The sequence below is a fragment of the Nyctibius grandis genome, chromosome Z (assembly GCF_013368605.1).
Source record: "Nyctibius grandis isolate bNycGra1 chromosome Z, bNycGra1.pri, whole genome shotgun sequence".
NCBI classification, from domain to species: Eukaryota; Metazoa; Chordata; class Aves; order Nyctibiiformes; family Nyctibiidae; genus Nyctibius; species Nyctibius grandis.
In genome coordinates, this window is record NC_090695.1 from 13,591,236 (window position 1) to 13,612,141 (window position 20,906).

At 43.1% G+C, this 20,906-nt stretch overlaps 1 protein-coding gene and 1 non-coding gene across 2 annotated transcripts; both read right to left on the reverse strand.

Moving 5' to 3' along the window:
• Positions 1 to 1,858: 1,858 nt before the first annotated feature.
• Positions 1,859 to 4,659, reverse strand: RPL37 (ribosomal protein L37). The gene is made up of 4 exons (XM_068423469.1): positions 4,564 to 4,659; positions 3,700 to 3,835; positions 3,324 to 3,408; positions 1,859 to 1,975 (listed from the first exon to the last, which is right to left on the reverse strand). The coding sequence occupies exons 1-4, from the start codon at positions 4,564 to 4,566 to the stop codon at positions 1,906 to 1,908; spliced, it is 294 nt and encodes a 97-aa protein (XP_068279570.1). The 5' UTR covers positions 4,567 to 4,659; the 3' UTR covers positions 1,859 to 1,905.
• Positions 2,077 to 2,158, reverse strand: LOC137676969 (small nucleolar RNA SNORD72). The gene has a single exon (XR_011050200.1). It is a non-coding gene; the product is annotated as a small nucleolar RNA SNORD72 (small nucleolar RNA).
• Positions 4,660 to 20,906: the final 16,247 nt, after the last annotated feature.

The following is a 20,906-nucleotide window of genomic DNA, read 5'->3' on the forward strand; positions in this document are numbered from 1 at the left end:
GCACTCCTGAGCCCTGGGAATACGTGGATGTGTAGTATGCACAAAGTGTATTTCAACAGCTTCACCACCACTTACTTTCAGACCCTCTCAGAAGGATCTGTTGAAAGCAGAGTGAGTACAGTGTATTTGTTACACGCTAAGAGAACAGCAGGGAAATTTCTCTTTTAGAAACAGCCCAAGTAAATACACTCAAGTATCCAAAGTACTGACTATACTTCATTTAAAAATGCAAGAAAGTGCAGTTAGGAGCACTCCAGTTTTAAACCTGGCTGAAAATTTCTTCAGTGATTTGCACAAGTTGGTACGTTAACTGCTGACCCTTCAGTACTGACAAAGCAGTATGCTGCTTCTGGAAATTCACGCTGAAACCAAAGGAATCATGGCAAAAACAGGCTCAGAAGCTTAAAGCATCAGAAGGTTTTTTTTTTTTTAGTATTTTCTCTTTAAGGCATCTGAAAATCCTCCAAATCCTTGCAGTGATTACTGCAATTCCCTAAACTTTCGTAACAGCATCTTATAATCACTTTTTTACAGCAGAGTTTGAAAGCCAGATGAGCCCAGGAACATACCATGTAAGGTACAAATTCATCAGGCACCAATCCAGAATGCATACATACCCCCAGGACTTATTTCTGTATCATACTACCTATCATTTATTGTTTACGCCCAGCATACTTAACTCGGATCTTTTTGTGCATCAGCTTTCCACACTGACCTCCCCAGACTGTTTGGGTAACTTCCATCCCACCTACGGCAGATCTCTAGTCCCCTCATGTCTGGCAGTATGCGTGCTCCAGACTTGGGAGTTTCTTTTGCCCAAGAAGCACTGACCCACTGAATAAGCAATGCGTTTGCAGGCCTTTCAGCGCCACAGAGCAGTGAAAAATGGCTAAGACTGGAAACCCAGTCTTAGCCATTAGGAATAGTGTAGCCAGCCGGTCTAGGGAAGTGAATGTCCCTCTGTACTCCGCACCGGTGAGGCCGCACCTTGAGTACTGTGTTCAGTTCTGGGCCCCGCACTTCAAGAAAGATGTTGAGGTGTTGGAGCGAGTCCAGAGGAGGGCGACCAAGCTGGTGAAGGGTCTGGAGGGTCTGACCTACGAGGAACGGCTGAGGGAGCTGGGGTTGTTTAGCCTGGAGAAGAGGAGGCTCAGAGGTGACCTTATTGCAGTCTACAACTACCTGAAGGGAGGTTGTAGTGAAGTGGGAGTTGGCCTCTTCTCCCGGGCAACTAGCAATAGGACAAGAGGGCACAGCCTCAAGCTTCACCAGGGGAGGTTCAGGTTGGACATTAGGAAGAATTTCTTCTCAGAAAGGGTTATTAGACATTGGCATGGGCTGCCCAGGGAGGTGGTGGAGTCACCATCTCTGGATGTGTTTAAGAAAAAACTGGACATGGCACTTAGTGCCATGGTCTAGTTGACATGGTGGTGTAAGGGCAACGGTTGGACTCAATGATCCCTGAGGTCTCTTCCAACCTGACTGATTCTGTGATTCTGTGAACTACCGCCTCCAAGAACAGCATGTAGAGCCATTATTCAAGTTACTATCTTTCAGATAAATGCTGACTCCCCCTGCTAGGGCACAATGAAACTCAGGCAAGCAGGGCAAGTCCATAGTGCCGATGTTCCATTTCTCTGGCAGCCGAGTTCTCTGGAGTAACACACACAAGCCTCTTGAAGTTCAGCACAGAGACAGTGGTCCTTTTCAAGGCAGAGGTGCTATCAAATGAAAAGTCAATTAAAGGATTGTTTTTAATGAATTGCTTCAATGCATACCATCAAGAAACTGTGTGTGTAAATATATGTATTTTCAGGAATCCTGCATTTCACTTAAGTAAAACATATATAAAAAGGTGTCAGGTTTTCTGGATAAGACCATTTATTTTAACAAATAGATGAGTCTTTATGATGAACTGGAGGTTGCAACAGCTGCTCTCTTGGGCTTCGGTGTGGTTCCCTCACGGAATCCATTCCTACAAACAGAAATACGATTACCACTTTTTGAAAGTATGATTCCTGCTCCAGGTTATTTTCTGACAAGCAGTGTTTTAGATCAAGTTCACCAGCTTTTTTCAGCTTATCTCAGTAATGCACCGAAATCACTATGGAATTTATATGTTCAGGCTTTTTAATAAGAAACATCTTATTAACAAGTGTTTGGAATAAGCAGTATGGTTTTGGCTCTCTTCTGCTGAAGTAAACTTGACTTCTTCAAACAGGAAGATTTCACTAACTGAGTGAACACTGCAAGACTGCACCAGATATAGCACACCTGCTGAAGGCGCATGCTTTACTTGTGTTCCTACTAAGAAACTCAGCAAAAGATTTTGTGTTTGTGAAGTGCAATTTAATTTCTTACAAAAATCCTCTATGCCTCTAACCAGAGGTTAAGATTGGCATGACAAAAGAAGAGTCAGTCCCAAGCTGGCTTTTGGATACGGCATTTCTACTTCAGCAACACCCAGTGGAAAGCAGGCTGCAGCTGTAAGGTATACTGTAAGGTATTTTCTGGCTGCTGGGAATGACTGCGCTCACCAAACCAAACAGATGAACAGATCCCTCAACTACACCCTGGTCTGGGACTTAAAAGACTCCTACTTTTCACTATTAAATCCAATCTACGTTTTTAAAACAAGACTCTTGAATTACTTGGTATTTTTCATCCATCTTTCTTGTGTATTAGGCCTGAAGCTACAGAGCACCATTTTAGAATACGGAGATAATACAAAAGAAATTCCTAATGAGTTTAACAGTACAATATCCCCACCGTTACCTTGCAAGTAGAAGTCAAAAGCTTTGTAACAAGTTATAGAAACCTGTAACTCAGAATCTGATGTTATAGCTACTTACTGCTAACTAAACTCCACATAAGTGACTACTGAAGTTATTCTAGTCCTCAACTTTTTTTTTTTGTGGGCAAAAAGGGATTGGAATGCATTTCAAGACTTCTCTCTTACCCCACACTTCAGTGCAACTGGCAATTTAATTGACTCACAAATAGAGGCAATACCACACAAAGCCTATCTTTTTAAATGTAGGCGTTTTATTACAATACTCTGTGTTCTGTGCTATCTACACTTAACAGAAACATCAGAGCTTGTTATACACCCTATGTATTAGCAGTGAGTGAGGTTTTTTTATCCTCAAAGGAATATGCAGCCAATTATATAAGGCATAATTTATTTCACGATATATTTAAGAAGAAAGACCGCACCATATTAAGTGTCTAAATAAAAACGTTAACTTTGACTGATAATTTTATAATTAAGTGGTATCTATGCAGGATTTCAAAGCACATTAGTTTGTAATAAAATGTTATACCTGAATCGACGGTAGACCTTCTTCAGGTGCCTCATGCGACCAGTACCAGTGGTGTTGCGTCTTTTAGCCTTTGCACTCCAGTTATCTAAAACATACAAGTTACTGTTACTCATCTGCACCAAATAATTAAGTTGCACATTACATTTGTATAGCACAATTATTCAATCTGACAGAAGCAAAAAAATAAGTACAAATTAAGTCAATTTCTATGTAGTAATACCACACGTTAGTTAAAATATAGTTAAATCAGTATTAATTTGAAAAAAGCTCCACACATTGCAAGACAACACAGCATTCTTCCTTGGTTGGAAAAAAAGACTGCTGAAGACAAAAACACAGATGTTAAACTCAAGTCAGTTAAGAATTTGTTACTTACACTTTCTCTTACGCTTAGCAGGGTAACCACATTTCCCGCAGGTAGATTTCTGCAGATGGTACGCTTTGGACCCGCATCGACGACACAAGGTATGTGTCTTATTTCGTCGCTTACCAAATGACGAAGTGCCCTTCGTCTGAAAAGCATTTTAAAACATATCATGTTAGAAATACCACTAGCATGTCATGTAACTAAAAGAATACTACACACAAATCCACAAAGTCCAACACGTCAGAGGCACACTGAATTCTGAAACACCAACTCAGTTTCGCCTACAAGCAGCCACCATTTCTAGAAATCATTTCCTTACGCCTCTCGTCGCCATTTCTTATCCCCTCCCCCGCCGCCCTGCGCTGACATAAAACGAAGCCACGGAGCAGTTACCTCCAGCTCCCTCATCTCCCCCAAACTCATCACCGATAAATACTAAACTGCTCTTTCCTGAAGAAAGGCTATTTGCTTCGCGAAGATCAGCCGCACACTCACCACAAGAGGCTCTGGCGCCCAAACCCCCTCTTGCTACGTTATCCGCACGGCTGCCCCAGCCACGGTGCGAGCGCCGGCCAGGCCAGGCCCGCAGCAAGCACGGAGGAGACCCCGAAAGAGACCCCAAAGGCGGCCGGCCGGCAGCACGGCCCCGCTCCCCACCGCGGCCTCTCCCATCCCGGGCCAGCAGCGGCGCCCACCGCCAGGCCCTCAGGCCCCGGCCCCGCAGCAGCCTCTCCGCAGCGCCGTCCCGCCGCCAAGCCCGGCCGCAGCAGGGCGCAGGGCCGCCCCGCGCCCCAGACGAGGCCCGCGGCCCCGCAGGGCCCGGCGTGGCGGCGGATGGCAGCGGATACCCTGCGCCCCCGCCCCAGCGCTCACCATCTTCCCCGGCCGCCAGTACCAAAGAGGCCGGACCCCGCCCCGCTTCCGCTATGGCCCCGCAAGCGCTTCCGGGGCCGAGGCGGCGGGGGTGGCCGGCTGGGCCCGGCCGCGGCCTGGCTGTGGGCGGGGGTCCCTTGTGTGGCGGCAGCGTCCGGCCGGGCGCGGCTGCGGTCTGGCTGTGCCTGGGGATCCGTGCGTGTGACGGCCCCTTCCCGGCAGGCCCGGCCTGCTGGCACAGACCGGCCCCCCGAGGCCCCGGTGTCCCGGGTGAGGCCCTCGGGGGCCCGGGCCCTGAAAGCTCGGTTGTCCCCGGTGACACCACCCCAAAACGGGGCGGGGGAGGGGCTGCGGGGGTGTCGCGGTGTGTCCTAGGCCGTGGTTCGACTGCTGCTGGAAATGGCGGCTGGGGAGTATCTGTGTGTAGCTGTGTCTCTGCCTGGTGAAGAAGATGTGTAACGCACTTGAGGTGCTGCACTGGCACATCATTGTTACCTCTAGTGCTGCTGCTCTGACGTAGAGCCTGTGCTGCTGTTCAGGGGTGCCCACAGCTCCGCTTCAGGCGGGGTCAAGTCCTGGCCCTGCTTACATCTTCAGTGAAAATGACTGTAATGAATGAAATTCAGGGACGGGGTACTCTTGGCTGTAACACCCCCTTTCAAAGTGAGCTGCCTTAAAAAATAGGCAGCCCCTCCTGCACTCTCTGTTTGTGTCTCCCCGCTGGCCTTCACGCCATGTGGCAAGCTGGTGAAGGGTCTGGAGGGTCTGACCTACAAGGAACGGCTGAGGGAGCTGGGGTTGTTTAGCCTGGAGAAGAGGAGGCTCAGAGGTGACCTTATTGCAGTCTACAACTACCTGAAGGGAGGTTGTAGTGAAGTGGGAGTTGGCCTCTTCTCCCGGGCAACTAGCAATAGGACAAGAGGACACAGCCTCAAGCTTCGCCAGGGGAGGTTCAGGTTGGACATTAGGAAGAATTTCTTCTCAGAAAGGGTTATTAGACATTGGAATGGGTTGCCCAGGGAGGTGGTGGAGTCACCATCTCTGGATGTGTTTAAGAAAAGACTGGACATGGCACTTAGTGCCATGGTCTGTTTGAAATGGTGGCGTCAGGGCAACAGTTGGACTCGATGATCCCAGAGGTCTCTTCCAACCTGATTGATTCTGTGATTCTGTCTGCCTTCAGTCGGAAGCATCGCAATGGGCATCAACGCAAAATCAGTATTTATTCAGATAGACTGTTTAAACTCTGACATGCCATCTTCAGTAGGCTCGCAATCTATATACAATTTTGTCTCAGAAGGGTTCGTTTTGGGGAAATAACATGCACAGAGAGAAATTGGAGAAATTTGTGTTTATATTATCACCAGTTCAGCACCTTGTTTTCTCAAACAAAGTCAGAAACTGATTATAAAGTCAGTTTATTCTTTATTGTAGTGTCACATAACCTTATCAACAGCTCTTGATAAAAGTATATATTTATCTGGCAGGCTAGATCTCACTCCTCCTGCTTCTGGTTTACTGACTAAAAATGCAGTTATTCTAAACTGCAGCTGTCTGGGCCTGCCACAAGCCAGCAAACTGTGAGGCACCCTCCCACTGTAAACGTGTGGACAGTTGAACCCCTGTATCACAGAATCAACCAGGTTGGAAGAGACCTCTGGGAACATCAAGTCCAACCATTGCCCTTACACCACCCTGTCAACTAGACCATGGCACTAAGTGCCATGTCCAGTCTTTTCTTAAACACATCCAGAGATGGTAACTCCAACACCTCCCTGGGCAGCTCGTTCCAATGTCTAATAACCCTTTCTGAGAAGAAATTCTTCCTAATGTCCAACCTGAACCTCCCCTGGCGAAGCTTGAGGCTATGTCCTCCTGTCCTATCAGTAGTTGCCCAGGAGAAGAGGCTGACTCCCACTCCACTACAACCTCCCTTCAGGTAGTTGTAGACAGCAATAAGGTCACCTCTGAGCCTCCTCTTCTCCAGGCTAAACAAACTCAGCTCCCTCAGCCGTTCCTCATAGGTCAGACCCTCCAGACCCTTCACCAGCTTGGTCGCCCTCCTCTGGACTCGCTCCAACACCTCAACATCTCTCTTGAAGTGCGGGGCCCAGAACTGAACACAGTACTCAAGGTGCGGCCTCACCGGTGCGGAGTACAGAGGGACATTCACTTCCCTAGACCGGCTGGCTACACTATTCTTAATAGAGGCCAGGATGCCATTGGCCTTCTTGGCCACCTGGACACACTGCTGGCTCATGTTTAGCCAGCTGTCGATCAGCACCCCCAGGTCTCTTTCCGCCGGGCCGCTTTCTAACCACTCTTCCCCCAGCCTGTAGCGCTGCATGGGGTTGTTGTGGCCGAAGTGTAAGACCTGGCACTTGTTCTTGTTGAACCTCACGCCATTGGTCTCTGCCCATCTATCTAACCTGTCCAGATCCCTCTGTAGGGCCTTCCTACCCTCCAGCAGATCGACACTCCCACCGAGCTTGGTGTCATCTGCAAATTTACTGAGGGTGCACTCAATCCCTACGTCTAGATCATCTACAAAGATATAGAACAGCACCGGCCCCAGAACTGAGCCCTGGGGAACACCACTAGTGACCGGCCGCCAGTTGGACTTTGCCCCATTCACCAAGATGGAGCTTGTTGTCCAGGGAAAGGGATCATCCCATGGCACGGTCCCCAAAGCACTGAGGCTGTGTATGACCATTGCATTTTCATTCCTGGACAAACCAGCCTTGTACAGTTGTCTCAACGTTAATTTATCCTCACTTGTTTCTTGAGCATGGCCTCCTGCTGAATTCCTTGGGCACTAATTTACGTGCTGGGAGGCTTTTGGCCTCCGCTAAGGTTGAGGGACGGGGCAAAAAGCCATTTTGACTTCAGCTGAATTCTTTCCAGAGACACAAAGGTGTGGCATGGGCTATTCACTCAGCTCTTTCATTTTGGTTGGCAATTTCTATCAACAAAATAACACCTAAGGCAAAGAGGTCTTTGCTCATATTCATTTTACCTCACCTGAAAATGCAGGCATTTAGTCCATCCGTGGTCACACTGTAGTTAAAGGAGAGAGATAAATGATTCCAAAGTGTAAATCATCCCATCTTAAATTCGGTGTCTAAAGTAGGCTGAAAGAATCATCCTTGGGATGAACTCTTCTCCTTCCGTTAATTCTAACAGGAGCCTAGACAGCCCCCTTAGGCAAGGCACATAGATGGCTGAAGTTAGGTAAAATGAATTTTGCCGTGACTGACTTAATGAAAATATTTTTATAGCAATTCTGTCTTCCTTGCCAAACATCAAAGGAGAAAACTCAGAGTCCTATGGATGAAATACCGTACAGAAAAAAAATCCCAATTAACTCAAACAGTGTGAATGCATCCTATAGGCTGGACTGGAGTCATATTTCTCCCAGCAACCTTGCTGTGTATCTTTTAACTAGTGTCTCCTTTCCTCTTTCTTTCTCGTTAGATCTCAGAAATCTGGAAGATGCTGTGAAGACATTGGACAGATGCCATGGCAACAGTCTCCAAAGGAAGCATGTTGGTTTGGCTGCCTGCAAGGATATGGTGCCAGAGGAATTATTCTTGTCCTTTGTGGGATAAAAATAATCTTGTTCATTTACATGTCTTCAAACCTGTCAGGAAAGAAAGATTTTTGGTATCGTCATGCAGTTGTCTTTAGTATTCAGGAGCACTGGATACTTGAAGGGCAGAGAGTGGGCAGAGCTGTGGCTGACCCAGTACCATCTCGGCAGCTCTTAGCCCCTGTGCAGGTCATGGGTGAGGACAGAGTTCACCGCCCATAGTGAACTGCAGCCTGCTCAAAACCCACGGACTCATGTACTGGCAGCTGCTGAATCGCACCAGCATAAATTCAGCACTGGCTAATCCACCCTTCTGCTTTGATGCATAGGAAGTATTCCAAAATTTAGAAGGCGGTGCGTCTGGATTTCAACACTGTCTTTTTGATTTAGGAAAGAACAGTCTGTCACTGCAGCCCATGTCCCATTGGAGCTCCCGCAGAGCACTTTTGGTCCAGCCAGGTCTGGTGATGGGAGAAACTCTTTGTCCTGCCAGCAAACACTGATCCTACTAAGCATCTAGATCAGAGTTTGTTGAATACTGTGGAGGTGGGTGCCTTTCTGTATCCCCTAGCACCATGTTCTGCAGCCTGTCCGATCCAGTTGGGGTTGAAAAACTGAAGCAAAATGCAACACTGGATATGCCCACCCATTTTTTCTTCCATCCCTCTGGGGTACAAGTCCCTCTGCCTGAAGCTGATCCCACCCAAGGCCTGTAGACCTTCCTGACCAACTTGCTCTGCCCTGGTGCTTTGCTGGGGAAGAGGAGAATCGCCCACTTCCAGTCCCTCTCACAAGTAAAGCAGAGCAGCCTTACGGATAAGTCCAGCTCAGGGACAGGGAGACCAAAAACAGGGCTGGCTAGGCAGTAGAGAGGAAGTTGGGTATGAGCACCGAATAACCTCAGTGTCATTTATTTTGCACGGGTTTGGTGTCATGCTACTACAACACTGTGTCACTAGGGTGCAGTACAGCCGTACAGTCCCTGCTGTGACCATGGTGGGATTTTCTCGAAAAAATACAGTAGTTGTACCAGTTCTACGGAACTTGGACACTGCTGAAAGGACTTGTGTGTGGCAAATGCAAGACTGATATCCAAGCAATTTCTGTCTAATGTCATCATATAGCATCACTTATTTGTGCATGTATGTAGCCCCCTTTGCACAAGCAGGGATGAATCCAGGGATGTGAATAGTGAAGATTCAGGCTTCATATATACTAGAAGCTGGTCAGTGCTTGATACCAGTTATCTTCAGAGATGCAGACAAGCTGAAGTTTTTATTTCTAAATGTGATCTCTCAGATCAAAGGAATGCCTTTCAGTATCCTCTTGGATATTGATCACTTCAACCTAGGTAACAATGTCTCAGGAAGGCTGGAAGAGAACTGAGGAATTCAAGGGCAATATTTTCATGAGGCACAGTTTGGATGCCTTTGTTTCTGGATAACATCTTGATTTGCAGAGATAGACACCTCGGCTGGAATTCGTGGGGAAGAAACTACGCTGAATATCTGTTACCAAGCAGCCTCAAGAGGTATAACTTTATTTGTATAGTATCCAGATTCTTCAATTTGAAAAGATAACTTTTGTGTATGAATTTGAACCAGAAACAGTGGTCACCACAAGATGACAGTATAGTTCAACTATAACGTTTCCCCTACACACCTTGGTAAAAACTCTCTAAACAGTAACAGTAAATTAGGTTAATAAATTGAAAACAGTATTATCTGTACAGTTCTTAAATCTCTATGACAATAACAGAAAATGTAAGCAAACAGCAATGCTTATGAAAAAGACTGTTGCATCCTGCTAAGAAACTAATGTGTATAATACAAAAGGCTTTCTATTTGTTTATGATTAAAATGGATAGAAGAAAATTAAACAGCTGTCACTGACTTATGAAATTGCCTGTTAAAATATAATGGAAATGATCAAAAATTTATAAAAACTCTTTGTATAACAAAGCTTATACAATGTGTATAAAGTAAATTTGATGATGTTGCTTCCTATAGCCAGTCCTGAACGGGAAGGGAAGAGCCCCTTTATCACAACTACATGCTCTTTCCATGCATTGAGACTCTTCCATAAAAACCAGCACAAAGTATGACCTCACACATAGCACACAAAAATCAATGCCAGAGTTTATTAATAAAAATCAATTATTTGAACTGACACTAAAGAAAGTCTTCAAGTGTTTTTCTCAATACTGAATTAGAAATTTTCATAGTCAGTCATCCTATTTATGATGGCATGAATAGGTTTGTATTGATGATCACATAACATCTCTTCTACGATGCTCATGAGCTGTGCTCATATAGGTAAGTTACATTAGAACAACAATACTTTTTTATTACAGCTCCTTAGCATTGCACAGAGAGACCAGATAACAGTCTTCAGACCACTGGCAAATGCTTGGAGGGTGGCACTAATTCTTGGTAGATCATGGTTGAAGCATGACTACCATCACAAACAGCAGGAGCGAGAGTTCCCCATTCATTTCCTCAGCTGCCTTTAACCTGTACCTTAGGATTGCTGGGGGGATACTAGGTCCTTCCCCACCAGAAACCGTATTAAAATCTTTCTTTGTTGTTCCATCTAGCTAGGGGAACAGGGGCAGTGTACCTCTGTACAGCAGAGGTAGCTACAAACCTGGGACACACCCGTGTCCTGGTCTCAGCTGGGATAGAGCTAATTTTCTTCTTAGTAGCTAGAATAACATTGTGGTTTGGATTTAGTATGGGATTCCAACATATGGAAGAATGTTGATAATATACTGATGTTTTTAGTTGCTGCTGAGAAGTCAAGGGCTCTTCAACTTCTCATGCTTTGCTAGTGTGCAGGTGCACAAGAAGGTGGGAGGGAGCACAGCCAGAGCGACGGATCCAAACTGGCCAATGGGATATTCCATATCATGCAATGTCATGCTCAGTACATAGATGAGGGTTGGCCGGGAAGTTGCTCACTCTCTCTCTCCCAGGACTGCAGTTTCAGGATTTCTCTCCTCCAGGGTTGCTAGCCAGGGACAGGCTGGGCATTGGTCAGCGGGTGGTGAGCAGTTGCACTATGCATCACTTGTTTGTATATTCTATTATTATTGTTGTTGTTATCATTTTTTTTTGTTTCAATTATCAAATTGTTTTCATCTCAACCCATGAGTCTCTTTACCTTTACATTTCCAATTCTCTCCCTCATTCCCTGGGTGGGTGGGGGAGAGTGAGCGAGTTGCTGAATGGTATTTAGCTACCTGCCGGGTCAAACCATGACAACCTGTTACACCGTGCACCAGCATAATTTAGAATTTTAAAATTTCCCTAGATTTTTTTTTAATGCTTAGATACATTACAGGTTGTAATGCATTGTTGCACCAAGGAGGTAAGTCTCAGAGGGGATTTCACTGGCTAGCCTCAAGCTTGAAGAGGTGGTTGCATGACAATTTGGGCTGAGCACCAGAAGGGGTGCATAGGAGAAAGGCACAAGTTCTTTTACAAGGTGACAGACATTTTCTTCTCTTCTCAGTTATATAACAACTAAATATTCTTGTCTTGTTGGTATTATTTTGATAAAAAATATGCACACAAGCCTAGAACAAAATTTTCGCTGGAGATACGCAAAAAGCATTCGAAACACCACAGTCCAGAATTTTAGTCTTCATCACATTCCAGGTGGAAAGGCCCAGCTTCTAACCACATTCCCCTTACATTGCAGAAGAAAATATTTTAGTCATTAGGAAAATTTTTATGCCAGTACAGGCTGCAAAGCACTGGACTTAATTTTCCTTCAGGTGGTTCTGTTTTTTGAGAAAAGACTGAGCAAAGGTTTGTCTGAAATCACTTAGGTGTAGCAGATCTTGTAGTGGGAAGGCAAATAGACTGGATGATCTTCTGAGGTTCCTCCCAGATATACGTTTGTGCTGCTGTGATTTTATAAGAGGGCTCTAAGTATAAAGACATAACAGTGTCTCTGATCTCCCTGGCTGTCACGTTCTCAGACAAACGCATTTGACCAATTTTATGCTTGGAAAAAAAAGGTCAGATCTTCATGAATTCTGCCTTCATATTTTGTCTGCTTTTCCCATTATGATGGTAGGCCAAATTAATGGTATGTCCTCTACCTTACAAGGTTGCCTTGCAGTGACAGGCCTGCTTTTTAAACATCCGTCCTTCCCCAGGGTAATGTAGGTCTCTGACTTGCATTTTCAGAATTATTCTAGAGCACATTAAACCCAAAAGATTTATTATTGAACAAAAGAAAGCAAATGTTGCCCAGTTATACGTGTATATATGTGCGTGTCTCTCTGTGCAGGCACATACACATGGGTGGTACACACTTAGCAGCACTAGAAAAGTTTTCTTAATTTTTTTTTGTTTTATTAAAAAATTATCAAAAGCTTTTCTGATTGATAGCTAGACACAGCCTATATCTAAGCCCAGACATTATGGCTGAAATTTGCTAACTTGGAAGCCAAGTGTCTGAACATAACTTACAATGTCAATTCTTTTATACTTCCAAATGTTCTGGTATGAATGATACATGGACATACTCTTTGGAAAGGACATATAATTTCAACTGTTTGGAAAAAAAAAAACCAACCCTTTCCTGCAGAAATGTTGAAGTAACAGTCTGTGCCAGAAGCTCAGGAAAGGAGGCCATCTTAAATTAAAAGTTAGATTCAAACAATTGGCTATCTTACCCTCTTAATTTTCTCACTTTTTATGTGGACTTACACACTTGCCTAGGTATATCTCTGCCATCACATTCCCTCCATGAGTTACTCAGCTATGCTTCAGGTACATATGTGAATGATTTTACTTTTCACCAGCCATTCCTTGGAACATGACTTGATGTTGTTCTCCTCCTGGAATACTTCTGGGTAGCTGGAGAAATGCACCTGCATGCCTTATAGTGCCTTCTCTCTCCAAAGGTCAGGCAATTCAGGTTTACAAGACCCATCCATGTTTGGCACCTGTTAGTGTTAAAAGCACTGGTACAGCATGTATCTGGTACAGTACATTTCAAAATTTTTCATATATGTTGCAATTAGAAGCATCCAAATGTGTGAATAAATAAAAATCCGTGCACAAAGTGTGCATTAGGTAAATACAAGGTGTCTGATTTTCTTTCAAAAACGTGTATTTACTTCTCACAAATATTTGCCGTTCATACATTTCAAGTTTTACTTTAGATCTAACATTCAGGGGAAAAAAAATACATACGTCTGAAGTAAAGTGGAAGGTCAGAGAAGAAAACATTGGCGAAATCTGGGGCACTCAATGTTTAATCTGAAAACCAGTAAAATAAGCCTAATATATTATTTGCTATTTATTTACTTTATCTCACATCTCACTTTAGGCATCTTAAAGAATTTACATTTATTTTGCTCTGGGACTACCACAAATGACTGCTTTCCCTGGTCACTCTGTCCCTTTCCTAGAAATAAAAATATAAGCTCACTTTAGAGTATAAAAACCTGTCGCTTGCATAGCACCCCTTACCATGTATGAAATTGTGGAGTTTGCCTCTAATATTCAAATGTGAGACAGGATCTGTAAGAAAAAAAGGCTTTGCAGTAGAACGAAGTGGACAAATGCAAGTTCTATATTTATGGAAGATAAAGCCTGTTTCCCCAGGTAAAATAAGTTCACCTTCCTTCATCAAAATCACTGTTGCATTTTATGATTTCTACCAGCTGAGAGCCTTCCCTAAGTACAAATACTTTGCTAAAAAAGGTCAGCTCAACTCTGCAGTTACAGTTGTTATCTTCTGTTTATTCTGGAATATGTTTTCCCTGTATCAAGCATTTTCAGCTTTGCATTTACTGGAACTGAGGCATACTGGCTTTGTCAGGGAATTCCCCCAACACCCATGCACAACTTCCCTCTTACACTATTTCACTTTAATAAAAACAGAGGACAAAACAGTGTCTGGCCTTACTAGTGTGTGCAAAGAGGACTCAGAAAATAAATGGAGTTTTTTGAACTTTTTCTTATCTGATCCCAACAGGGAGGTCACGATCCTGTGGCCCCAAGTCCTAGATTAGACTAGCACACGCGGCACAGACAGTCTTCTGGAGGGGAAGGCTGTGCACCAGGCATCAGGGTACAGGGAGGTGCTGTTAGTGGTCTGCCTGCCGAGGCAGCAGATATGCAGAAAGGTTTTCCAAAATGTCCAGTTAAGTAGCTTGCATTATTATGATTTGAGCTATACCTTAGCACCTTTCTGCTTCTGGAAGGCTGCCTTTGGATGAAGCAGGGCAAACTCAGCTTCACCAGCACTTACACAGATGGTAGAGAACATGCCATTGGTTTATAATGTTAGTTGGTACTTGTTAACTAATCGCTGTAAATTAGAAATGTTTTTCAGTTGCGCTTGAACATATGTTAGTGAGAGATGTAGCCTAAAAAGTGGCTGTTTGAGAAGGGAAAAATGCCTGAGGGAATTTTGCACTGTAAAAAGGTAACAAAACTGTGACAAGTCCAAGCCTACTTTATTACACTGTATTTTAACAGCTGAATAAAATGTGGTAACCCTCAAAGCAACAATATTGGTAATTGACTTTTTCTGCTGAGTCTCTCAACCGTTTTACAAGTTTGTTATTGACTTCAGTCAAAACCAACCACCAACCTTTCTCAAGGTACCTTTGTCATGACTGATGCATTTTGTTACGTGGCAGTATTTCCCTGCCCTGGCTTTATTACTGCCTCAGAAGACAAAATATATAGTCACCAATAAATGGGCAGAAGTGTGTACCTCTCTTGCCCTGAGCCCACACAAAGGAGGAAACAAGAGGCTTCCCCGTTTGTTGCTATCACAAGCCTTACATTTTACATTCTCTCCTTGGAATGATCGGTATTTATCTCTTTTTTTGATCATTTGTAAAAATCTGAAAGCCATTTGGCTAGCTCTAAAAAGTCTGGACATTGCTGTTTGCTGAATACTTTTTCCTAGATATTAATTGTTCTACAGAACTTCCGCCTATATTAGGAACACCATACTTTTAATCACTCTCATGATGGTCTTTCAACCAAATAAACACAGAATGGGATGTGTTTACGGCTAATTAAGAACAAGTGCCATCTCCAGAAATGCAGATCCTTTCAAAGATATTTAATGATATGGTCTCCACTAACAGATAAAAACATTTCCAATTTAGACAACTCCAAATCAGCTTTTTCCATACTGGTCAGAATTGGTACATACATCATTAATATGGGCACAGAAGGAGATATGTATTCACCTACACACACAAAAAAATTATATATATTTATATTAAGGGAGTACTTTGACCCTGTGCTTCAGTACTGTTCCTTTGAATGGAACTGCAAGTACAGATGGAAGCCAGAATAACTCGCAAAAGGACATTGTGCCAATTTTAAGGGCTTATAAGCTTGTTGTAGAAGAAGTAACAGACGTTGAGCACACCTACATTTCTCTGGAGCTCAGGTGAATCTCTGCAACTATATCAGCCCTTTCTTATTACTGGTATGTGCTTTCATGTATTGCAGTCTGATGGTTGTCATATGCGTAGCCAGCCCAGAATCAGGGAGGGCAAAAGTCAACGCTATATTATTTCTGTTCTACACAATGCTCTGCACCTCTGTTGTCTCTATGAAAGTTTGTAAAAGCTTACTTTATTTGTTGAACTCTGGTTCCAGCTGGAAGTTATCTACAAAAACTCATTCCAGAAAGTTTCATAGTAGCAGTTAGGGTTAATTACTGACTTCTCGGGTAAGCTGACAAAATTGTAATGAATTTCAGATGGTCCTTAAAATGTTGTAGTTCAAAAAGACATCCTAATAAGATCTGTTTCTTTGAAGTCCTGCCTTCATTTTCTTCCCTAACTCTTCTTTATAGGAGAGGAATCTTTGTTCTGCTTCTTGAAAAACATTTTTTAGGTTTTAATTTTGAGATACTTGGAAATTTTCAGAGGGAGACTGATGGACTTTGATGAAAGATTTTTGTTCAAAGTTTGCTGCTTGAAGCGTTTTAGCTTCCCAACTAGTTACAATAATAATTCTGAAATATATTACGCACATACACCACTGATTCAGAAAGAATCAGAAATACAAAAGCATGGGCAAGGTTGCTAATGGCTGATGTTTGACATTCTATTCACTCTTCAAAGAACAATCAGAAAGAGATTATATTTTGAAAAGCACCAAGATATCAAGCTAAAAGAGACTTTCTGGATCATCCACTCAAGATACTGCTGTCTCAGACAGTCACATAAAGGTCCTTATGAATTTATTAAACTGTATGAATTAAATTCATACTTAATGTAGAAGAATACAAGAAATAAGATCAACAAAACCTTAAATCACTCGATATTTGTGAAAAATTGACTTTGTCTGGCTCTGGGGATCAATTGCTTGGAACAGGCTCTGCAATCCTCCATGTGATTTAACCTCTGATACACCCCTTTATACACTACATGTGGTTTTGTGTCACTGTTAACACAAATGCAATAGTACTTCCACTTCAGCCTGTTTCACAGGACTCTTTCTGTGTTAGCTTATTTAAAGTCCTCAAGTCATGAGACCAGCCCCCTGGTTCATGAAATTCACCTATTTTTTGTATGTGTGAGCCTCTCTGTTGCTGGGCAGCCACCTGAGAGATCCATTGTAGACACAGTACTTCTGCTTCTGCACACAGCTGGCAGGTGAGCTCTCGGAAGAGCTTGTGCAGAAGCCCTAACCCTGTGAGTCCTGTTGGCATGATTTTCAGGTTGAGAAGGACCCAGGGTGGACGTAAACCTGCTTCCAGCCCTCAGTGATGAAGGCCATTGAAAATCTCACTCATATTTAATATCCATACTTTTGTTGCAGTCATCTCCGAAGACAGATGGTCTGAACCTTAGCAGTTTTTTCAGCCTGAAAGTGGAATGTCTCAGGGAGGCAAGTATCAGTAATGGTAGAAATGAAAAATAAATATTCAGCTTCAATGAACACCTAAATCAGGCTTGTCTGGGCAACTGATCACTAGATAGGATGGTGAATTTAGATGCCACCATCCTGTCCAGGAGATTCCTGTGAAGCAGTGAGCAGTGGGGTGGTCTATATCTGCTAGTCTGGGATGAGCAGCCACCAGAAGGGTTTGTGCAAGGTGGTGGCTCACTTCCACTTGAGCAGATGCAGTGGCTGGCTGCACCTGCAAGCAGAAGGCTCTCCTGCTGCCCTCACTCCTCTCACACTTCCCACCTCTTTTTTCCCCTCTCTGTCCTCCATGGCTATATGTTTTTACCCTCTCCCTGGGTCTGTTGCTCACCAGACCTTCCTGGGAGATGATCTAACTCATTAAATCAGCACAAAACCACCTAGATTTTTTTGCTGGAGTTGCTTTCTGTCATTGTAATAAATTAAACTGGCTCACAGAGAGGACTGAAGTGTCCAAAGCCAGCACCAGATGTGCAGAACTCATGGTAGGGATTGGAAGTGAAAGCAGGGAAAGACGTTGAAAAAACAGAATAGCAACTCACCATTTGGGGCAGTTTCAAGCAGCTAAATTTGTTCACCATATCTTGCATCCTAAGATCAGAACCTAACTCTAAAGAAGAGTAATTATTTGTTTGCCCAGTGATGACCTTCATGTACACACAGTCTGAAATGTCTATGCTCTAGACAAGTCTGATTTATTACCTATATACGACTAAAGCTCTCTGAATTTTGAATTACAATAACATGAGCTCTTCTCTTCCAACCCAGATCATTCAAACCAGAACTCTCACAGCCCTTGTTTGTTTGGCGTATTTTCTGCAGCATATGGATTCTAGTATCTAAGGCAATATCCTTCTACAAGGTCCCCTGAGAGAGAATCATTTGCATGACAGTTAGCACAGCATTAATGCTATTTGACGTATTTCATAGAGACACGTCCCAAGGCATTGTCATTAATCTTTGAAACATGACAAATACATTAAAAGCAAAACAGACAATTAAAATGCTTAAAAAAAAGAGTGAGATGGCGTTAGCAAACAGAAACAAATACAGAACCTCTCCAAGTCAGTTTCACAATTTAAAACCATAATGACAAGATGTTCTTTCTCCACTCAGTTGCCACTGAATCCTTGGCATTTGCAGCAGCCACGGAGCACAGACTGTCTTTAGGGCCATAATACATAATGAACTTGGACAATGAAGACACAAGACTATTTAAAGCTTGGTAAACTATTGAGTAACCTTAACATCAATCCTATAAAAGCCTGGAAGTCTACAGGGAAATATCACTGATATAATTATATTCTGGCTGACCTTAGTGTGAAGTAGAATACAGACAGTACCATTTCATGCTGTCTCCAGACCAGGCAGAATATCATTAGCCCAGCAAGTGAAGCATTGCATTAATCATTCATGTGCTGGAATTATCATTTGCTGCAAGACGAGAAATGCCTTGCCTTATGGCTAATCCTTTGTGTCTCTCAAACTACTCCTCTTTTACCCCCCTAAAACATCATTTTTAAGCCTAAAGACAGTTTATTTCTGAATAGACAGTAGAAAATTTAGCAAGAACTTAAAACTGCTACAATAAAACTCATTTTTAACTGCAAAATGGTTAGTAGATTGTTGCCATTTTCACTAACAGTAAGGGAAAATCAGCCCCATGTATACTCTGTCCCTCACTACCATGCAGTCAGGGGAAGTAATTGGGGAGCTCCCTCAATCAGGCCTTTTATTATAATTTATGTTATTGTAGAAGTGCCTATCAGTCAGACTGGGACTGTGCTAGGTGCTGCGTAGTCCCTCATCACCAAATTGCACTGCAAGTAGATTATCATGCAACTGCACATAGCCTTAAGTATCAATAACACACAGAAGTAGGAAACTATCTAAATGGCCCAGAGCTTAAATGCTAAGTAGAAAAAAGTTACTATAAGGACCCTATGAAATGAAAGAAGAATCAGCCATTCACAGTCACAGTGTAGTAGAGGAGACTGAACATCCATCGTCTGCAAACCAGTAGAGTGGCACAGGACCTGAGGACTTGCAGTCCTGGAGTGACACAAGTCCAGCTCTAACCTCCCTCTGTTTTGCACCTTGTCAGTTCAGGCTCTTTGCTTTTGTTACTGCTGAAGCCAGGATCAATAAAAAAGCAGGATCCTGTTTCCAAATGAAAGGAGATAAAGTCTTTAGGCTGAGGTACCTGAAAATGTGTGCTAAAAGAACTATTACACAGCATCTGCCAAAGCAACATTTTTGCCTTGCTGAAATGCTTCTTGCAAGAAGACATTCTATCAATATATACTCATTTGAATATGATACCTGTTACTATCAATGATTTTACTACCCATTAATTAAGAGCAGACCCCCACCACCACACATACATTCTTTGCTAGCTGTATTTGTCCTCTTTTATGTTTATTTGCATGTTTGTGAGCAAATTACAGTATATCTTTATCTTGAGTGTTATTATAGTTAATGATGTACTTACAGAAAGTGAAATTGCTATCATCTAAACTGTTAAAACAGCTAACTGCAAGATCAAGACATATGTCTGGAGAGATAAAATATTCTTCAGAGTTCCCATATTCTGGGCTAGCTATTAAAGGGCTTAACTCAGTTTTAATCATTTCCTTCATAGGCAAATGACCACTGACAATGTTGCACAAATTGGTCATAAAACTTAATAGGAGCATGAGGATTTCAATCAAAAGCAAAGAAATATGTACAGAAGCGATGAAAGCATATGAATTACATTATCAAAGCGATTCATAGTTACTAAACCTGAAAAGTGCCAAAGACAGGCTCTGGCTCAGCTAAATTGGCTCTGGGGTTGCTAACTTCTGAGGAGCAGACATAGGCATCCTTCGTATGGATGGAGTAACGTGAGCCAAGATCTAGGCATCTTCTTAAGGAAAGCAAACCATGCCAACAGAGTGCAGGGTTTAAAGGTTACCGTGTAGTGATGCTATGACATGAAGCATTTAGTTTTCTGAGGACTGTGTTAAACTGTTCAAAATACATGTAATATCTGAGAGGGAGTATATGAAGAGTTTTCAGATAGGGGTGCTGCTTTTCCATGAGGGCTTCATCCAGGCCCCACTAGGATAAATACATGCAGTTTTCCCCAGCAGTGACATTTTCTTGCTGCTACTGGAATGGATCAGCTCTGGAAAGTAAAAAAAGTCAAAAGGAAAAATAAGAGGGCATGGCAGGATGAGGAAAGAGAAAGTGAAGCGCTCTTACTTCTGTAAGAGCATTCCCACAAAAATCCAGCTTTTGATGTGTCATTGAAACTAGGGACTGTGTACAATCTCAGGCAGTCTTTCACAGCCAGGACCATGCCAGAATCAGCCAAAACTTGCATTCAGATCTGTAAGCTGATTTTAAATATGAGAACTGATACACAAAAATCAGCATAACTGCAGAAGTGGAGACTGAAGATTCGTGATCAAAATTAAACCGTAGCAACATCAGCTTAATTGTAGAGCGGCTCTCCCTACTGAAGCTGGGGACTCAGCTGAGGTGTAGTGTATGCAACAGCAGGACTGGCCTGGGATCTCTGAAAAGTGTTGTTCGGAGGAAAGAAACTGTGAGAGAGAAGGTAAGATAAGGAAAAGACGATTGTTCTTCCAATAAGTGCTCTTCACAACTTGGTGCCAGCCCCAGTCAGTACATCCAAGCCTTGATTTATATGTCTTAAAAACACTGAGCAGCTCCCAAAGCAGGCTGTGTCCCTGGAGAGGACTAGATGGGTTAAGATCAAAATTCCTCTGCAGTATTCAGCCTTCTTAGGGAAAGAAAAGGAGAACAGCAAGGCAGAATGA

Coding starts and splice junctions, on each gene's coding strand:
- RPL37 (XM_068423469.1), bottom strand. Junction 3,409..3,699: donor TGCTAAGCGTAAGAGAAAGT/GTAAGTAACAAA, acceptor TGTATGTTTTAG/ATAACTGGAGTGCAAAGGCT. Junction 1,976..3,323: donor AAGGTCTACCGTCGATTCAG/GTATAACATTTT, acceptor TTCTGTTTGTAG/GAATGGATTCCGTGAGGGAA.